The sequence below is a fragment of the Hippichthys cyanospilos genome, chromosome 8, assembly GCF_059441005.1.
Source record: "Hippichthys cyanospilos isolate Australia breed blue-spotted pipefish chromosome 8, RoL_Hcya_1.0, whole genome shotgun sequence".
Taxonomy (NCBI): Eukaryota; Metazoa; Chordata; class Actinopteri; order Syngnathiformes; family Syngnathidae; genus Hippichthys; species Hippichthys cyanospilos.
Window position 1 is genome coordinate 15235477 of NC_142376.1, and position 14524 is coordinate 15250000.

Consider the following 14524-nt stretch of genomic DNA (forward strand, 5'->3'; position numbering starts at 1 on the left):
CTCATGTGAAAACAGTATTCTAATTAATAGTGTTTGTGGAAGATGAAAATCACAGCAGAGTCAGGCAATTTTGCCTTTTGCTGTCGACTGAAAATGACACAGTTGCTTTAGCAACAGCATTAGGAGCAAAATTTGACAATATAGACATTTTTACGGATCACCCCAGGGAAAAGGCTTTGTTTTATTGTGAAGTTTAATTGAAATAAAATATTTTATCTTTTTTGTTTGTTCGTTTGTTTGTTTGTTTGTTTCAGGCACTTTGATGCACTTGGTTATTTTTTTCTGTTTTAGACCAAGCTGTAACCCATATAAACTCTGGAAAAAATAATTAACTGGTTGAAAATTGATTTATATTGCTCTTTTCTTTTGTTAATGTTAAGAAGGAGACGTGTTTAGGTATACTTATACAGTATTTTATTGATGATATTATTTATAGTCAGATATTTTATTGGGGGTTGTGCGAAAAGTTCTCTCTTTCCTGGGAGGTGGGGGTTCTTGGTAAAATATAATTGAGAAGCAATGCTCTAAGCTAACTATCTGTGACATTTCAAGATTCGAGTGTTATTCGAGTTATTGTCCTATGCATAGTGCCACACAATGAAATTCTTATTCTGTTCATTTCCCCAGGCAGACTACATTCTGTAATCGAGCAAACAATAAAGTAGGCAATAAAACAAAACCAATTTTGAAAGTACAGGTGTCACACATATCTGCATGATAGGATTTCAGACAGTTTGTACCAGCAATGAAACTCTGTCTTGCTCAGACACATATTTACACATGAAAAGAAACCACAAAGAAAAGATTTTTGCAGTATTTTAGTGGGCAGGCACTCCAGGTGCCCGACTTTAAAATCAAGCCAACTTTAAACTCAAGCCATTAAAGTGGTTTTTCCATTACATCTTTGCATCCAGGAAATGTTTTCACTTGTCTTATTTTAGATTTTTAAACTATGACAAAAAGATTACTCCATTGAAACAAAGTACCGGTACAATCAGCTGCATCGCCAGACATATTTTACTGGGGCACATGGCCCAGTATAGGTCTGCTTTGCCCCACTAACAAAATTCTGAAGTCATTTCAGAGTGCACATACTACTTTGCATGGCATTGTATAGTAATTTACTGCTACTGTGTTCACTCCCCATAAACTATGTGCGCATGGCTAACTTATATGGTAATTTATTGAAAGGTTGTTAAATGAAATCCTAGCTACCTTTTCCTGAATGCAAAAAAGACCAAGCAGATAGTGATGGACCCACAAAGAAAGGAGTATGAGCTGCTGCCAATCACCATCAACAGCACAGCAGTGATAGAGTGAACACCTTTAGATATCTAGGGGTCAACCTTTCAAGTGACCTGTCCTGGGACTGCCACTACACTGCAGTGAAGAAAAAAAAAAAAAGGCCCAACAACACCTTTAAAGCCGCAGGCGCCTGAAAAACCTTGGCCGGAAGAAAAACACCAGAGGCTTTTCTAGCAGCACCATTGAGAGTCTTCTGACCAGCAGCTTCACAGCCTGGTGCGGCAGCTGCTCACTCAGTAGGGTGGTTCGTACCGCAAAAAACATCACCGGGTGTGAGTTGCCCAGCCTCCAAGACCTCTACACCCAGCGTTGCCTCAACAAGTCTCTGAAGATTATTAAAGACCTTGTCCATCCCCATAAAAGGCATGTTCTCCTCTCTGAGGTCCAAGAGTACAGGGCTACAGGACCATCCCAGCCCATACTGGCAGACTGAGAAATCATTTCTTTGCACAAGACATTTGTATTTAAAAAAAAAAAAAAAAAAAACACACGATGGGATGTGCAACAACTTTAAAGGTATTAGTTTTTTGTTTTTTTGTTTTTTTTAACATGTATGCACCTGAGTGTATTTAAGTGAATCTGAAGTTGGCTATGGGCTGCTGGCTCTGCTCAGGACCTCTGCATCAATTATAATTTGGAGTAAGCTTGTGTTCAATGGTAGATATGTTATTTTACTTTATATAGTTAACATAATGTACAATCTGAATATCATAATTTAGAGAAAACAAGCGGTATGACTAAAGTTCCTGAACTTCTTCTTACTACTTTTGAACTTGTATACTGTACTGTTTTTGGGGTTTTTTTTTTTTAGTTTGTTTCTTTTCATAATGTTTCAGATGTTTCATAAAAATCCAATCAAAATTTAACAGAGCCCATAGATGGGTGTCAAACGTATGGCCTCTGGGCCAGATCCGGTCCACAAGGTTGTTTATTCCTCAAAGAACATCAATGAACGTTACTATTCACAAAAATTCTTACTTTTACAAGCAATGCCAAGATCAGCACTTGCAAATTACAAACAGACGTGACCAGTTGCCATGCCTGTGCCAAATAGCTTGCTGATCTCTTAAGTGTCAGAAAGTGGAGCATTCCCGTTAGTTTTAGCGTCTAACGTCATCCAGCTACTGCTCAGCACAGGTAAAATCCTCCCATTGCCCATGAAGAGATTTCCAATGGGCGGGGATCGCCATTTGGGCCATTATCAGACATTCAGCTTTGGTCGCTGCTGTATTATAAACAATCAGTCTTGTGGTTTCTTTTTTTGTTGTTGTTTTGTTTTGTTTTTTCATGTACCTGTATTTTATTTACAGCTCAGCTTTTAGCATACAGCACCGATGTATTTGACATGACATTATAACTTTTTGTGAGTTTAACGTACTGTCGTATACATATCATTACATAGAAATGTACTGGTATTTTTTTTTTTTCACTTTTGTAAATATTCTCTTTTCAGAAGTTTGCTGAAATACATATTCAACAAAGATTCATTGCTTTATCTTTTTGCTTTTATCAGTAATGGTTTAGAGGAATAGAGTAACATGCACAAGTAGGCCACATGCATTAACGTAATACATGTTCAGGTGGTTAATCAAAGATCTAGACAGCAGCATAGTCTGATATGATTGGTTAGTTTAAAGAACTAATTTTTTTCTATGACAAATAAGCACAGATTCTACCGATATACGGATTTTATTCCTTCATGCACTTTGAGCACTCATGAATTCTTTGTGCTCCAGTACAGTATTAGATCTAGTGATATCCCTGGGTACAATCATTTAAATAGGATTTTGAGTTGGATTTAGAATGTGGCAAACAATTTCATGAAACTTGAAAGGGATAAAGTCTGAGAAAACCAGTATAAGTCAAAAAGGTAACATTTATTTGTAAACACAGAAACTTTAAAAACATTTACATAAACAGTATCAACAACTTGACAAGTACATAACTAACATCTTTTTGAGTATTAAAATACTTAAAATTAGAAATTCTCAAATTCTTTGAACTGCAAACAGTCATGTATTTTAAATTAATCCTTCACCACTGTGTAATCTGGTAAAACAAGCAAGTGGGCGGTGCAAGTAAAACAAAATGTGGACTTTAAAATTATACAAGCAATAGTTAGGTGAGTATAAAATGTCAATTTAACGCAAAGATAATGTGGGCCTCAAAAGTGGGTGTATTAGTAGCAGTTCATTGCACTGGTTGCCCATTCTCCATGTGTCTTCATGCTGAGCAGCTCATTACTGTCTGCCAGTTGTTGATCAGACATTTGACAAATAATTAATCAGGCATGCTGCCTCAGTGGAGCAAGTGAAAGTTAATTTCCACACCTCTGCTTGAGGAGATGAATCCAAATCAAATGCTGGCGGGGTGGCTACTTTAGTCACACTTTCAGGGTGACCTCTGGCCCTCGAATTTGCAAATATTAGATCCAGACTGACAACTCCGCTCGTGTCTTCATCATGTAAGACCATGCAGTGTACATCAGCGCGCTGACGAAGAGTCAAGTTGCGGAACTGATGATGGCGAGCCCTTATAGTGACCAAGCGTGGGGTTGGATAAAATACAACATCTTCCTCCACCAGACCAATGTGGGTCTCAGTAAGTAAAAGCTGGGTCACAGTTTCAATGCGGCTACTGGAGCTTAAGCAGACCTTTACGCTAGTGTACAATAAGAGCTGCACATCCCCAAGAGTAATTGATGTTCCTTCGTCCATGTTGCAATAAACAAGATAAATCAGATCTGCAAGACTCTTCTGATCCTGGCAGCATACCCTCATGCCGGCATCTAACAGAAGGTCAGGTACGTAAGACTGTGAATCCAATGAAAAGATCCTCCAGTCATCATTAATTAAGTGTTGAGAAACCCAGGTGTCTTCAGGGCACACGACACCAAGTATGGCCCCGCACACCTCTTGAGTGAGCGTCTTGCTATGAGTGTACAGACCAAGGATGCTTTCTTGCGTGGCTCCCATCAAACGCAAGCTGTGGCCTGAAAAGCTTATTTGCAGCTCCTTCAAATGCATGAAGGGGAGCTGGTGGAACAATACCAGCAGCTCACAATCAGCAGTCAATGTATAAAGACCTGCTTCCAAGAGAACCAGGAGAGCAGGACACGGTTCAGGTTGGCTTATCGTTGCTACATTCAACCAAAAGAGAGCTATAATCTTTTGAGAAACTAGCGCTGAGCTGCTCAGGACAGATTGTAGAGATGTTTTTAACTGTCCATATGAGACATTTCGTAGGTTCATAAGGGCAGAAGGAAAATCTATCAATGGCAGACAAAAACTTTTAATCGCATTCCTTTGCACAGGGACAGAGTTATCTAATGCCTGATCCTTGTCTGTGGGGGTATTGGTGATCGTGTCATTCACTGGGAACATATCAGCACTTGCTTTGTCCTCATGTAAATCAATGTGATCTATTTCTTGCTCATGAAGGCCATCTGGGTGCAAATCGGCTTTAATGATCTTCTGTGTATGGGACATGACTGGTGGATTATGTTGATAATTGTAGTCCTGAATATTACTCATTAGCTCCCTGGCCCAAAGGTGTCCCATCATTTCCATTTGTTTTATCAGTGGTAGCTGTTTGACCATCGAATAAATCCCACTACCCTTGAAACATGCAAAGACATAACTCCTTTTTAATAGGGAGAGGACTTGACTATCGATTAAAGACATGACATTGCTATCATTGACTAGAGAAATTAAATGATTGAACCAGTGGGTGACAAAACGTTTTTTTCTTTCCTCTTCAAACCGCTGCAGTCGCGTGGATGAGCTCCAAAGGACATCCAGAGCTTCTCTGACAATCCAACTGACTTTGTTGACCAAGGAACTCAGCCTTGAGCTTTGCACTGCAGCTACTACAAAGACGTTGGTTTTATCTTCACCCTCCAAAGAATCAAAATCATTTATGTCTCCAAAGATCAACGGTCCCTTTAAGACAGCATCCTCAGATGGACAGCAAGATCCCGGACTGCTAGAAGCATTTTCCTTAAGCTGAGGAGCGTTGGTTTGTTGGGGGACAGATGTGGAGCTCGTTCCCCCTGCATGCTGAAGGTGGGACATGTTGCCTAATGAGCTCCCACCAGAGCCAGGTCTCCCCTTGCAGCAATGAGCCACAAAACCTTGGATCTCGTTAGCATTCCCCTCTGGCTTCATGACACATCCATCACCTAAGCCCAGGACACTTGTCTGCTGGAGGCTGGCATCCCCTGACCACACTTCCGCTCCTGTATAACTTGGTACTTCAGCAGCATTCTCGGCATTTCTCCAAGGGTGCTCAGACATCAGCATCGGTCGTGATTTATGACACAGAACTATCTCCTGCTCCAGGTCACCCCTGGTGCTTACCCCATTCTGTTGTGTGCCTCCAACTAAATCCAAACTAGTGAGAGGGACGGGACCTTTTCCTGGTTTTGCCTATTTCATAATGCAGGGGTGAAGAAAAAGGGAGAAAAAAAACAGTGACATTTCACATCGCTGTTAGGCCAACTGTAGGCATTTGCTTACATAGCATACAACAACATTGAAATCAGAAAAAATAAAAGAAATGCACTATTAAACTAACAATGCGCAGGTTCACTGTGCATTGTTTGAAAATGTCATTTCTTTTATACCCCTGTGGGAATGTGAAATAAGGTAATAAACACAAACATAATCAGTCTAAGCAAGCTAAGAACATTTCTTGCCTCTATGGAAGCGCACCGAGAGTGGCTAGGTGTTGTTCTCAGTACTAGACAGCTTGTTATTTTATCTTAATAGTGCACAGTAGTACTGTAGTTGAAAGGAGGATGTATGCGTGCGTGAGCGTGCGTGTGTGTGTGTGTGTGTGTGTGTACTCACTGTTATTGTGAGATCATTTGGTGCTGCAAAGGTAGAAGAGCAGGTCATGTGCTCAGACTTCACAGACTTTGAAGTAAGTCGATCAACCTCACTAAAATGCACAGTTAGAGATCAGAAGAGAAAATGGACACAAATACACTATGTAACAATATTTCACTATCCATGTTGCCACAACCTTGGACTCCTCTCTACAAAATGCAGACTGTGGAAAAACACTAATCGAATTATTAGAGCCACCCTTCCAGCTGTGAAATTAAAAAGAATGTACAAATGTTGATCTGAGATTTGCATATCATAAGCACACTGCAGGGTTGGGGGGGGGCAGTGGTTGAGCAACGCATGTAGTATGTTGACATTGATATCAGCCTGAATAAATGTACTTCTATAACATTCCCAAATCAGATTCATATCTAATCAAATATTTATATTGGTTTTTTTCTGTTGAACGATGACCCAAATGCTTGCTAAATAATCATATATATATATATATATATATATATATATATATATATATATATATATATATATATATATATATATATATATATATATATATATATATATATATATATATATATATATATATATATATATATGAACACACACACATATACATCGTATGTGTGCGTGCGTGCATCGCAATGTCACGGCCCGTCGGCCAGATCTGGTCCGTAAAGTTTTCTCTGGCAGGTGTTTTACACACACCAATACGACATTTCCCACAATGCGACAGGGGCACACCCGAGTGGGAGGAGGCTTCATTTAGTCTTATCAGAAGTCATTAGCTAGCATAACAGCAAAAGTCAACTTTCAGTTACCCATCAAAAATGGTAAAATAGAAGTTGGACACTGACAACCGGGGGTTTCAAACGAGGTGGAAATCGGATTACATGTTCACTGAGGTAGCTGGAAAACCCATGTGTGTTTTGTGTGGTGAAAGTGTGACAGTCTGACATTGCAAGTAATCACTTTTCATCCACAGAGTTGACTCCAGCCGGAACATGACAGTGGAGTTTTAACGTCACATCCCATAAATGGCACAACGACAGAGCATCTTTATGGAAGACACCGAGTCTGCAGGGGGAACCAAAGCCACCAGATCAGATATGGTAGGCAAATGCCAAAGGTGATTCTGTCAGGGAAGTTATATGGAAATTGTTTGAGTAAACTTACCCCCTTAAGTTAAAGTTCTATTCCCCGTAGATATGAATAAATTACATTTTTTTTGCCTCAGTTATGTTTTAATAATATTTCGCTTGAGTGACGAATGCTGATATTTATTTCTTTAAAGAAAAATTTAGCTTAATTTTGGCATTTCCTTGAGAGATATCTTGATGGCGTCACCTCATTCTATCAATTTGCAGGTTATGGGGCTTTTCTTATAAAGTTTGTCTTTTGTGCTTAGTGAAGATTAAAAATGACTGACATAAGGCATTAGAAAATATTGCTTTAGTCATCCGGTCCAATCATGTAGTAATAGATTTCTTAGGTTCACAGGAGGTTCAGATAGGTTAACTAGACTATGTACGATCATTTTATTATTGTTTTTTTAACAAACATTGCATCAGTCTGGCCCTCTGCTTGTACTTAATCCCTTCATTTGGGCCACTGTCCATTTGACTTTGTCCCCCCTGACTTACAGCGTCCAATGTACCTCCAATATCTGCCACTGTGCCACCGGATTGCAAAATAGCTCGACTAAAGTGCAGCATAAAGCGGCTGTGCTCAAAAGTTAACCCTGCGATAAAACAAGAGACGTCAAAATGGCCAACCAAGCATTTGGTGAGGCAGAAGTTCCACCGAGAACAAGTACGTACAATTACGTCTTGACAAAGGGTCCACTGCCTGGGTCTGATGGCTGATCTGCACTTTATTTTACAGCGTACAATCAGGCTTGGAGAAGATAAAAGCACAGGGCTGAGCTCTGACTCATGATCTTTTTTGCCTTTTTCTGCCTCACGTATGGAAATGGCAATGTTGTAAACTAAAATCTTAGGGCTAAGCAATAATTTGTATTTCCCCAAAGAACCAATTTGCTTGTTCAGCCAATAGACACACATTATATATATATATATATATATATATATATATATATATATATATATATGCATACACACACACGCACACGCACACACACACACACACACACACACACACAAGTTACAACCAAGCCATTCTCTTCTTTCCCTTGAATGGTTGAATCTGCTGTGCTTTATAACATGTATTTATTTACATGCTCTTTTTTAACAACCTTAAAATGTTTACTGTCGTGAGGTACTCTTATTTTTCATTTCCAATCTGTTTAACGTCAGTTAAACAAGTGTGTGCTTTCATCTTCACTCCATTTCAAATGGTTGCAGTGGCTATGGCCAATGTTTGTGCTGTGGCACTGACTGCTCTAATACCTTTGGAAAGGAGTGTTACTAAACCAGAATATCTGTTGATATTGCGGAACGGAAGAAAAACACCTGCCCCAATCTTCTTCACCAATTCTTCAGGTGTGGAAGAAATTTTTTATTTGCCTCTTTTTTTTTTTTTTTTTTTTTTTAATTCAAGTGCTTTTCTTTACAAGATCAGGCGAGTGAGTTAGAGAGCATAAAAATTGCAGAACAGGAACAGCTTTCATCAGGCTATAATGAAGAAGCAAATACAATCTGTTTGCAACAAATGAGATTTTAAAAAATGCTCCACTGTGACATAATGCTCTTCCAAAGCCACAGGGGCAAAGTGCAATTCCTTATCCGAATATATACAGTATTTTTCAAGATAGAGAAAATATTAATGAGAACAAATTTTACTGATGAACATGTTGACGTGTTGTATTCTGCATATCTGTCATGTCGGGGAGTGAAATTCAAGTAAAATCCAACCCACCCCCCTTTCCCAAGTGGCACAAGAGTTCACTACCGAACGACAGAAGCCAGCCGTGGACAGCTTCTCAGCTGTCTAGACCAGCTGTGATGTACATTGGCACAGCTTGAGATACTTCAGGCAGACATGTCCGTTTGCATGCTCCCACTTTTCCCAGAAATGCTGCCATGATTTATGGCTTTGATTTTGTGATGACACGTTCTGGACACCAAGCTAGAGAGTCGCGAACCAGGTATAACTGGGTTTTTCACAATCTTCATACAAGTCTGCCTCAAGTCTTACCTTGGAGGGCCAAGCTTGATCTTGGGCAAATCGTTGGATTTAGACTTTGGCGACAAGGTAATCATCGATATCAGCATACGCTGCAGAGAAAAAGATAAGAAAATATTTTGCTTAGAAAATTATTGACAATGTCAATGACCAAATTTTAGCAGGAGTTTACTGATTCAATAGACAGCCTTGTTTGTTTGCTGCGATCAGACCCTGCCTTTACCTGTTGTTTCGCTCTGTGATAGGCGGCTTCGGTGGGGTGGTTAAAGCGTAATGTGGTTCTTTTCCCAAGGTGTATGATGGCACCTGGAAAGGAAGGGAAGAGATCAGAGTGAAAAATTACTGAACTACCTGCTAGCTCAAAGTATTTAGAATTAATAATGCAAGCCCTAAGACAGGTGCAGCAATTAAAAATTTGAAGCTCTTCAGAACATTTGTCATTTAGAGTAATGATGTAGCGTCAGAACATTATTCATAATTCATGAAAAGTTGCTAAGAACTACAAACTTGGGCAAAAGTAAGATTCTTATCCATGTTTCAATGCAGCAAAGTGTCTTCACTAAAAACCTGCTGGCATAAAATGGGTTGGCTTACTTTTCCTTAAATGAGCACAAGCTTTACTACGAAGAAAGCAATTTCCAACATGAATGGCAGTGACCTAAACCACGCAATGATCTACCAGAGAAAACCAAAAAAAAAGAAACCGGCTGGGTAATCCTCAAAATGTGATAGAACTGAAGTGATATTAGGTTTTATATATTGGCCTTGGATTTGTGCAATCACAGCTGTCGATTTTCTTAAGGCATAGCCGTGCAATCTCCACCTCATCACTGGCTCTGGGAAATTCTAATCTCGCAACTACAAAAGACAGCCGAGTGACAAAGCACCTGAGAGGTCAGCCTCTGATAGATTCCAGCTGCTGTTGGACTGAAAATGACAAACGTTTGTTCAAGAAAATGCCCTCAGATACAGCTGTTTGTGAAGGGGATATGGGAAAAGCTTGAAATGATTATAAAAGAAGGCTAGCAGAAGGCTCTGCTGCACTGTTGAGTTGTTATCACGGAAAGCCAAGCCCTGATGAAGAGGCGGTAGTAAGCCGGAAGGCTCCAAGTCCAGCGAGCAGTCCCTGTTTGGACAAGCGAGGTTAAATGTCGCAACACTGTTTGACTCTTTCCTTTAAAAGAGTAATGCTTGGCTCCACAACAAACCAGATCAACTTCATCTGCCAATTAAGGAAAACTGCCTGGGGCTTTGTCAGCCTCTCACCTTTCGAAATGTTTATTAAAAGAAACTACAGTTTCATGAGAAGGTGTTTTTACAATGCACCGTGCCAAGAATGCTGCAAGGGCCAAGGACAACGGATGTCATAATATGAAACAACCCAATACCCAAATATGGGAATTAGCTCAACCCTTTCATTTCTTTTTCAGAGAAAATGAGGCAAGCTTACCCTGAGTCAGCTGAAAGGGATGAGTTACCACTCTGCCATTGACTGAACACATAGCACCCTTCTGAGGGATGAGAGTCACAGCCCCAGCGTTGTTCTCAAACACCCAACATTCCCCGACGAGGCCGTTATTACCATCTTCTATGAGAAACAAAAACATGTCAAGAATGCCATTTATAGTCAATAAATCAACAGATGATGCAACAATGGGCTCTGTAATGTAGTAGTAACCCTGACTCACCAATATTCAAACTGCACGATGCTTTGTTTGTGTTTATTGTGGTTCTGCCTTCCTATAGTGGTGATAAATCAAGAGACGAAATGTAAGGTGTGTGTTTCTTTCTGCCGCAATCAAAGAATAATTGGCTTTGGCTGGTGATTAATTAATAGAAAATGCGAGTTAGGTGAAGATGAAACGCTCTATTCACTTTCAAATAATAAAGAATGACGCCAGTGCTGAGCAAGTCATCATCAATGCCTATCAGATGGGGAAACTGGCAGACCAAAACCACAGCACTCCCTTCCTTCTTCAGAGCCACCGCCTCCTCCTGTGGGACACAAGAGATTACCCTGAGAAGGACGCAGACAGTCTCAATTGCCCGTAGCCGAAATGGCACACAATAATAAAGGGGGGGAAGCTGACAGACATTTAATGACAACCAGCAGAAAACTAAATTCTTTATGACTGCTCTTCCTTGCCTGAAGGCCGAGCAGAATAGCCGAGTTTTGGCCATGTGTTGCTACGAAGCAGTCGAGTGGATGACGGGGAGAGAGATGCAATAAATCATTTAGATTACCATGGCGAGAGTCAAACTGTACATTGTGTTCGCAGAGCGAAAAAGACGCATTGCTAGCAGCCACACACGTTGTATAACATGCGCCATTGCCACCAGTGATGCATAACCATCAAGGTTATGTCGCTTTCAACGGGCCCAAGCTTGTACATCAGCATAACAACAAACTTATTCCACATCATTAAGAATGTGTCTGTGGGAAAGGTAAAACAAGACTGACATCTTTTCGAACACAGAAATGTCCAAAGTCGGTCCCCGAGGGCCAGTATCCTGTATGTTTTTCAAGTTTCTTTCCCTTCCACAGCTGATTTCAAACAATCACGATCGTTAACAGGCTTGTGCTGAGCTGATCATTTTAATTAATCAGGCGTTTTGGGGAAAGAAACCTGGAAAACATGCAGGAGGCGAGTTTGGGCAAAATAAAAAGAAACAAAAACAAAAAACAAAAACTAGCAGAATCAGAGAAGTGAAATCAATGACAAAAGCACTTTATCTTTTGTAATGGCAAATTTAAAAATCACAAAACAAAAATGTTACAAAAAACACAACTGCAAATTAAATGCAAATGCAAACAATAAAGCTAAAACACATTTCAATACAAAACAACCACAAATCAAAAATTGTGATGTATTGTATTTGTTTGAGATTAATTTGCCGTTGTATTACGTTTGCCATTAATTTATGATTGATTTGTTCATATTTTGTCTATATTAATGCTTTAGTATTTTGTTCGCAGTTACCTTCTGATTTAACTTTGATTTACTGGGACTCCATTTTGATGATGCTTTATGGTGTTCTTGTGGTTTTATTTTAAATTTGTTTGATTTGCCGTTTCATCTTTTACATTTTTGTTTTTAATTTGTAAATAACTGTCTTTTTATTTTGTGATTTTGATTTGCGTTTGTATGTTGTCTATTGTAATGCGTTTTTCTTTTTGGTCGCAGTTACCTTTTTAGTTTACTTTGCACTTCAGGGCCACTGTACTAGAAATACAGCATTCTTATTAATATTGTGTTTGCAAAATAAGGATTAAGTAGCACTCGTTTTTATTCATCTCAGGAGCGGCCAATTGGACACTTGATATCAAGTGAAAATGACATCACAGTTGCCCAGTTCAGATAACCAATTACAGCGCACCCTTTTTTTTTTTTTGTTTTCTTAAACTGTCAAAATGTTTTAATGATTTTGGTTTCTTGTTATAACCCCCCACCCCCCCCCCCAAAAAAAGCCTGCATCTCAAGCAGGGTGTGTAGACTTTATATTCACTATATAATGTAATACAAAAGCAACGACTCTTAAATGATGCATAAATTACCTTGCACCGACTGTCACTGAAATAAAAGCAAGTCACACAAACTTTTGTGTGAAGCAACAATGAAGGGCATTTTAAATTATGTGCATGTGTGCCATTATAGTAATAATTTTTCAGACGAGAAAATAACTGTCCTCGAGAAGACCTGAGGGGTTGTAGAGAGTTAGTACAAAAACTCACTTAAATATAAGAAATATTTAGCCTGTGTTTAAAGAGCACACGAGTATGGCCATAAAAAACAACAAGTGTTGACATCCAAGAATGTCCCTCCCAGAGCTTTGAGGTTCAATAATTCTAAGTCAATAGCCAAGTACAAGTGCTCCTCAAAAAGGTATTCTCATTTTAAAACAGTGGACTAATATCTCAGATTGCTACGGATTATCAAGAGTACCTTCAAAATGAAGAGTGGAAAAATTGAGTATAAGGAGAATTGTAGCTCCGCCATTTTATAAACTTTTTCCTTCTCCTACTCACTTTAACATGGATTGAACGGTGACAAGAAACATGTCCACAACCCCTGCCTCACTCGGTGGCAGTTGAGAGATTGAAGAAATCCTCCCCACCAACCTCCTAATGAAGCAGGAGAGGTATCGACCGAGGCCTGTTAATTAAAAGGGATTCTTCACAGACTTCATTAGAAGTTGGAAGAGTCCTGGCAGATTAATGCACTCTGTCACATTCTTCTGACATCAGGAACAGATGAAGTGCTTTTAGAGTCTCCTCACATTCACATATGTGGCAGTAAACGCTGATCTTCATTTCAGATGGTCACTCAGTCAGTCAGCGTGCCACAGTGACCAAAGGGGAGGAAAATAAATAAATAAAAACACTCAAATCTGCTCTCCGCTTGAGGCAGCTGGTGAGTATACTGTAATTAAAGTTGACATTGGCTGAAGGAACATTTAGGCTTCCGTTAAATACTATCATCATCAAAATCGTATTATTTTTCTCTGACTATTTTGACAGTTCTATTTAGTCCATGAATATGAATTCTAAATTTTCCAGCTCTAAGCCAATTAATCACTAATTACCCATCAGCTATGCCATGTGGTGCAACATACCAGCTAAGCAGAAATGTATAGTGAATTTTATAAGAGAAAAAAAAAGCATGTCTTAATTACATATAAATATCGAGTCAACTGAAAGACAAAATAACAAACACGCATAAAATTACAATTCATTCTTAACATGCCACCTGCCGCATCATGGAACATAGTCTGGTATGGACAAAACAACAATACAAATAATAATTATTACTACCGTACTATGTGTTCTGTAGTCAAATAATTTCCTCAGTAAATGGAAAAATTATAATCGGAGTTTTGAATGATAAATGTATAAAAGTGAGAGGATGCAAAGTTGCGGTGGTATGCTAAAAGCAGTTTTGTAGTCAAATACTCTAGAAATATTCAAATCTGTGTGTCAAGGAGTGTTAGTATTTTTCTTGTTCTTTCTGTTAAATTTTCATCCTTGTGAGAGACTGCTTTGGACCAAATTCATAATTCATTTCGCCTTCACACATGCCCTGTAACCAATCTGGAGAGCTCCAACTCAATTCTAAACTGATTTTTAAAATATGAAAATACAAAAACACACAGCTCTTGGGTAACATCCCTTTTAAAGTCCCAAATTGGAATTTTATCATGTTTGCGGGAATAGAATTTAACACATAAAT

The 14524-nt window shown here is 39.1% G+C and overlaps 1 protein-coding gene across 1 annotated transcript in view; it reads right to left on the reverse strand.

The window, feature by feature from the left end:
• Positions 1-3343: 3343 nt before the first annotated feature.
• Positions 3344-14524, reverse strand: part of kif16bb (kinesin family member 16Bb) — a 19165-nt gene continuing 7984 nt past the window's right edge. The window contains exons 12-18 of the mRNA XM_088421999.1: positions 11172-11291; positions 10985-11036; positions 10747-10884; positions 9520-9602; positions 9309-9388; positions 6156-6246; positions 3344-5732 (exon numbers count right to left, since the gene is read on the reverse strand). Coding sequence (XP_088278125.1) covers positions 3567-5732; positions 6156-6246; positions 9309-9388; positions 9520-9602; positions 10747-10884; positions 10985-11036; positions 11172-11291 — 2730 coding nt within the window. The 3' untranslated portion in view covers positions 3344-3566. The remainder of the gene's footprint in view (positions 5733-6155; positions 6247-9308; positions 9389-9519; positions 9603-10746; positions 10885-10984; positions 11037-11171; positions 11292-14524) is intronic.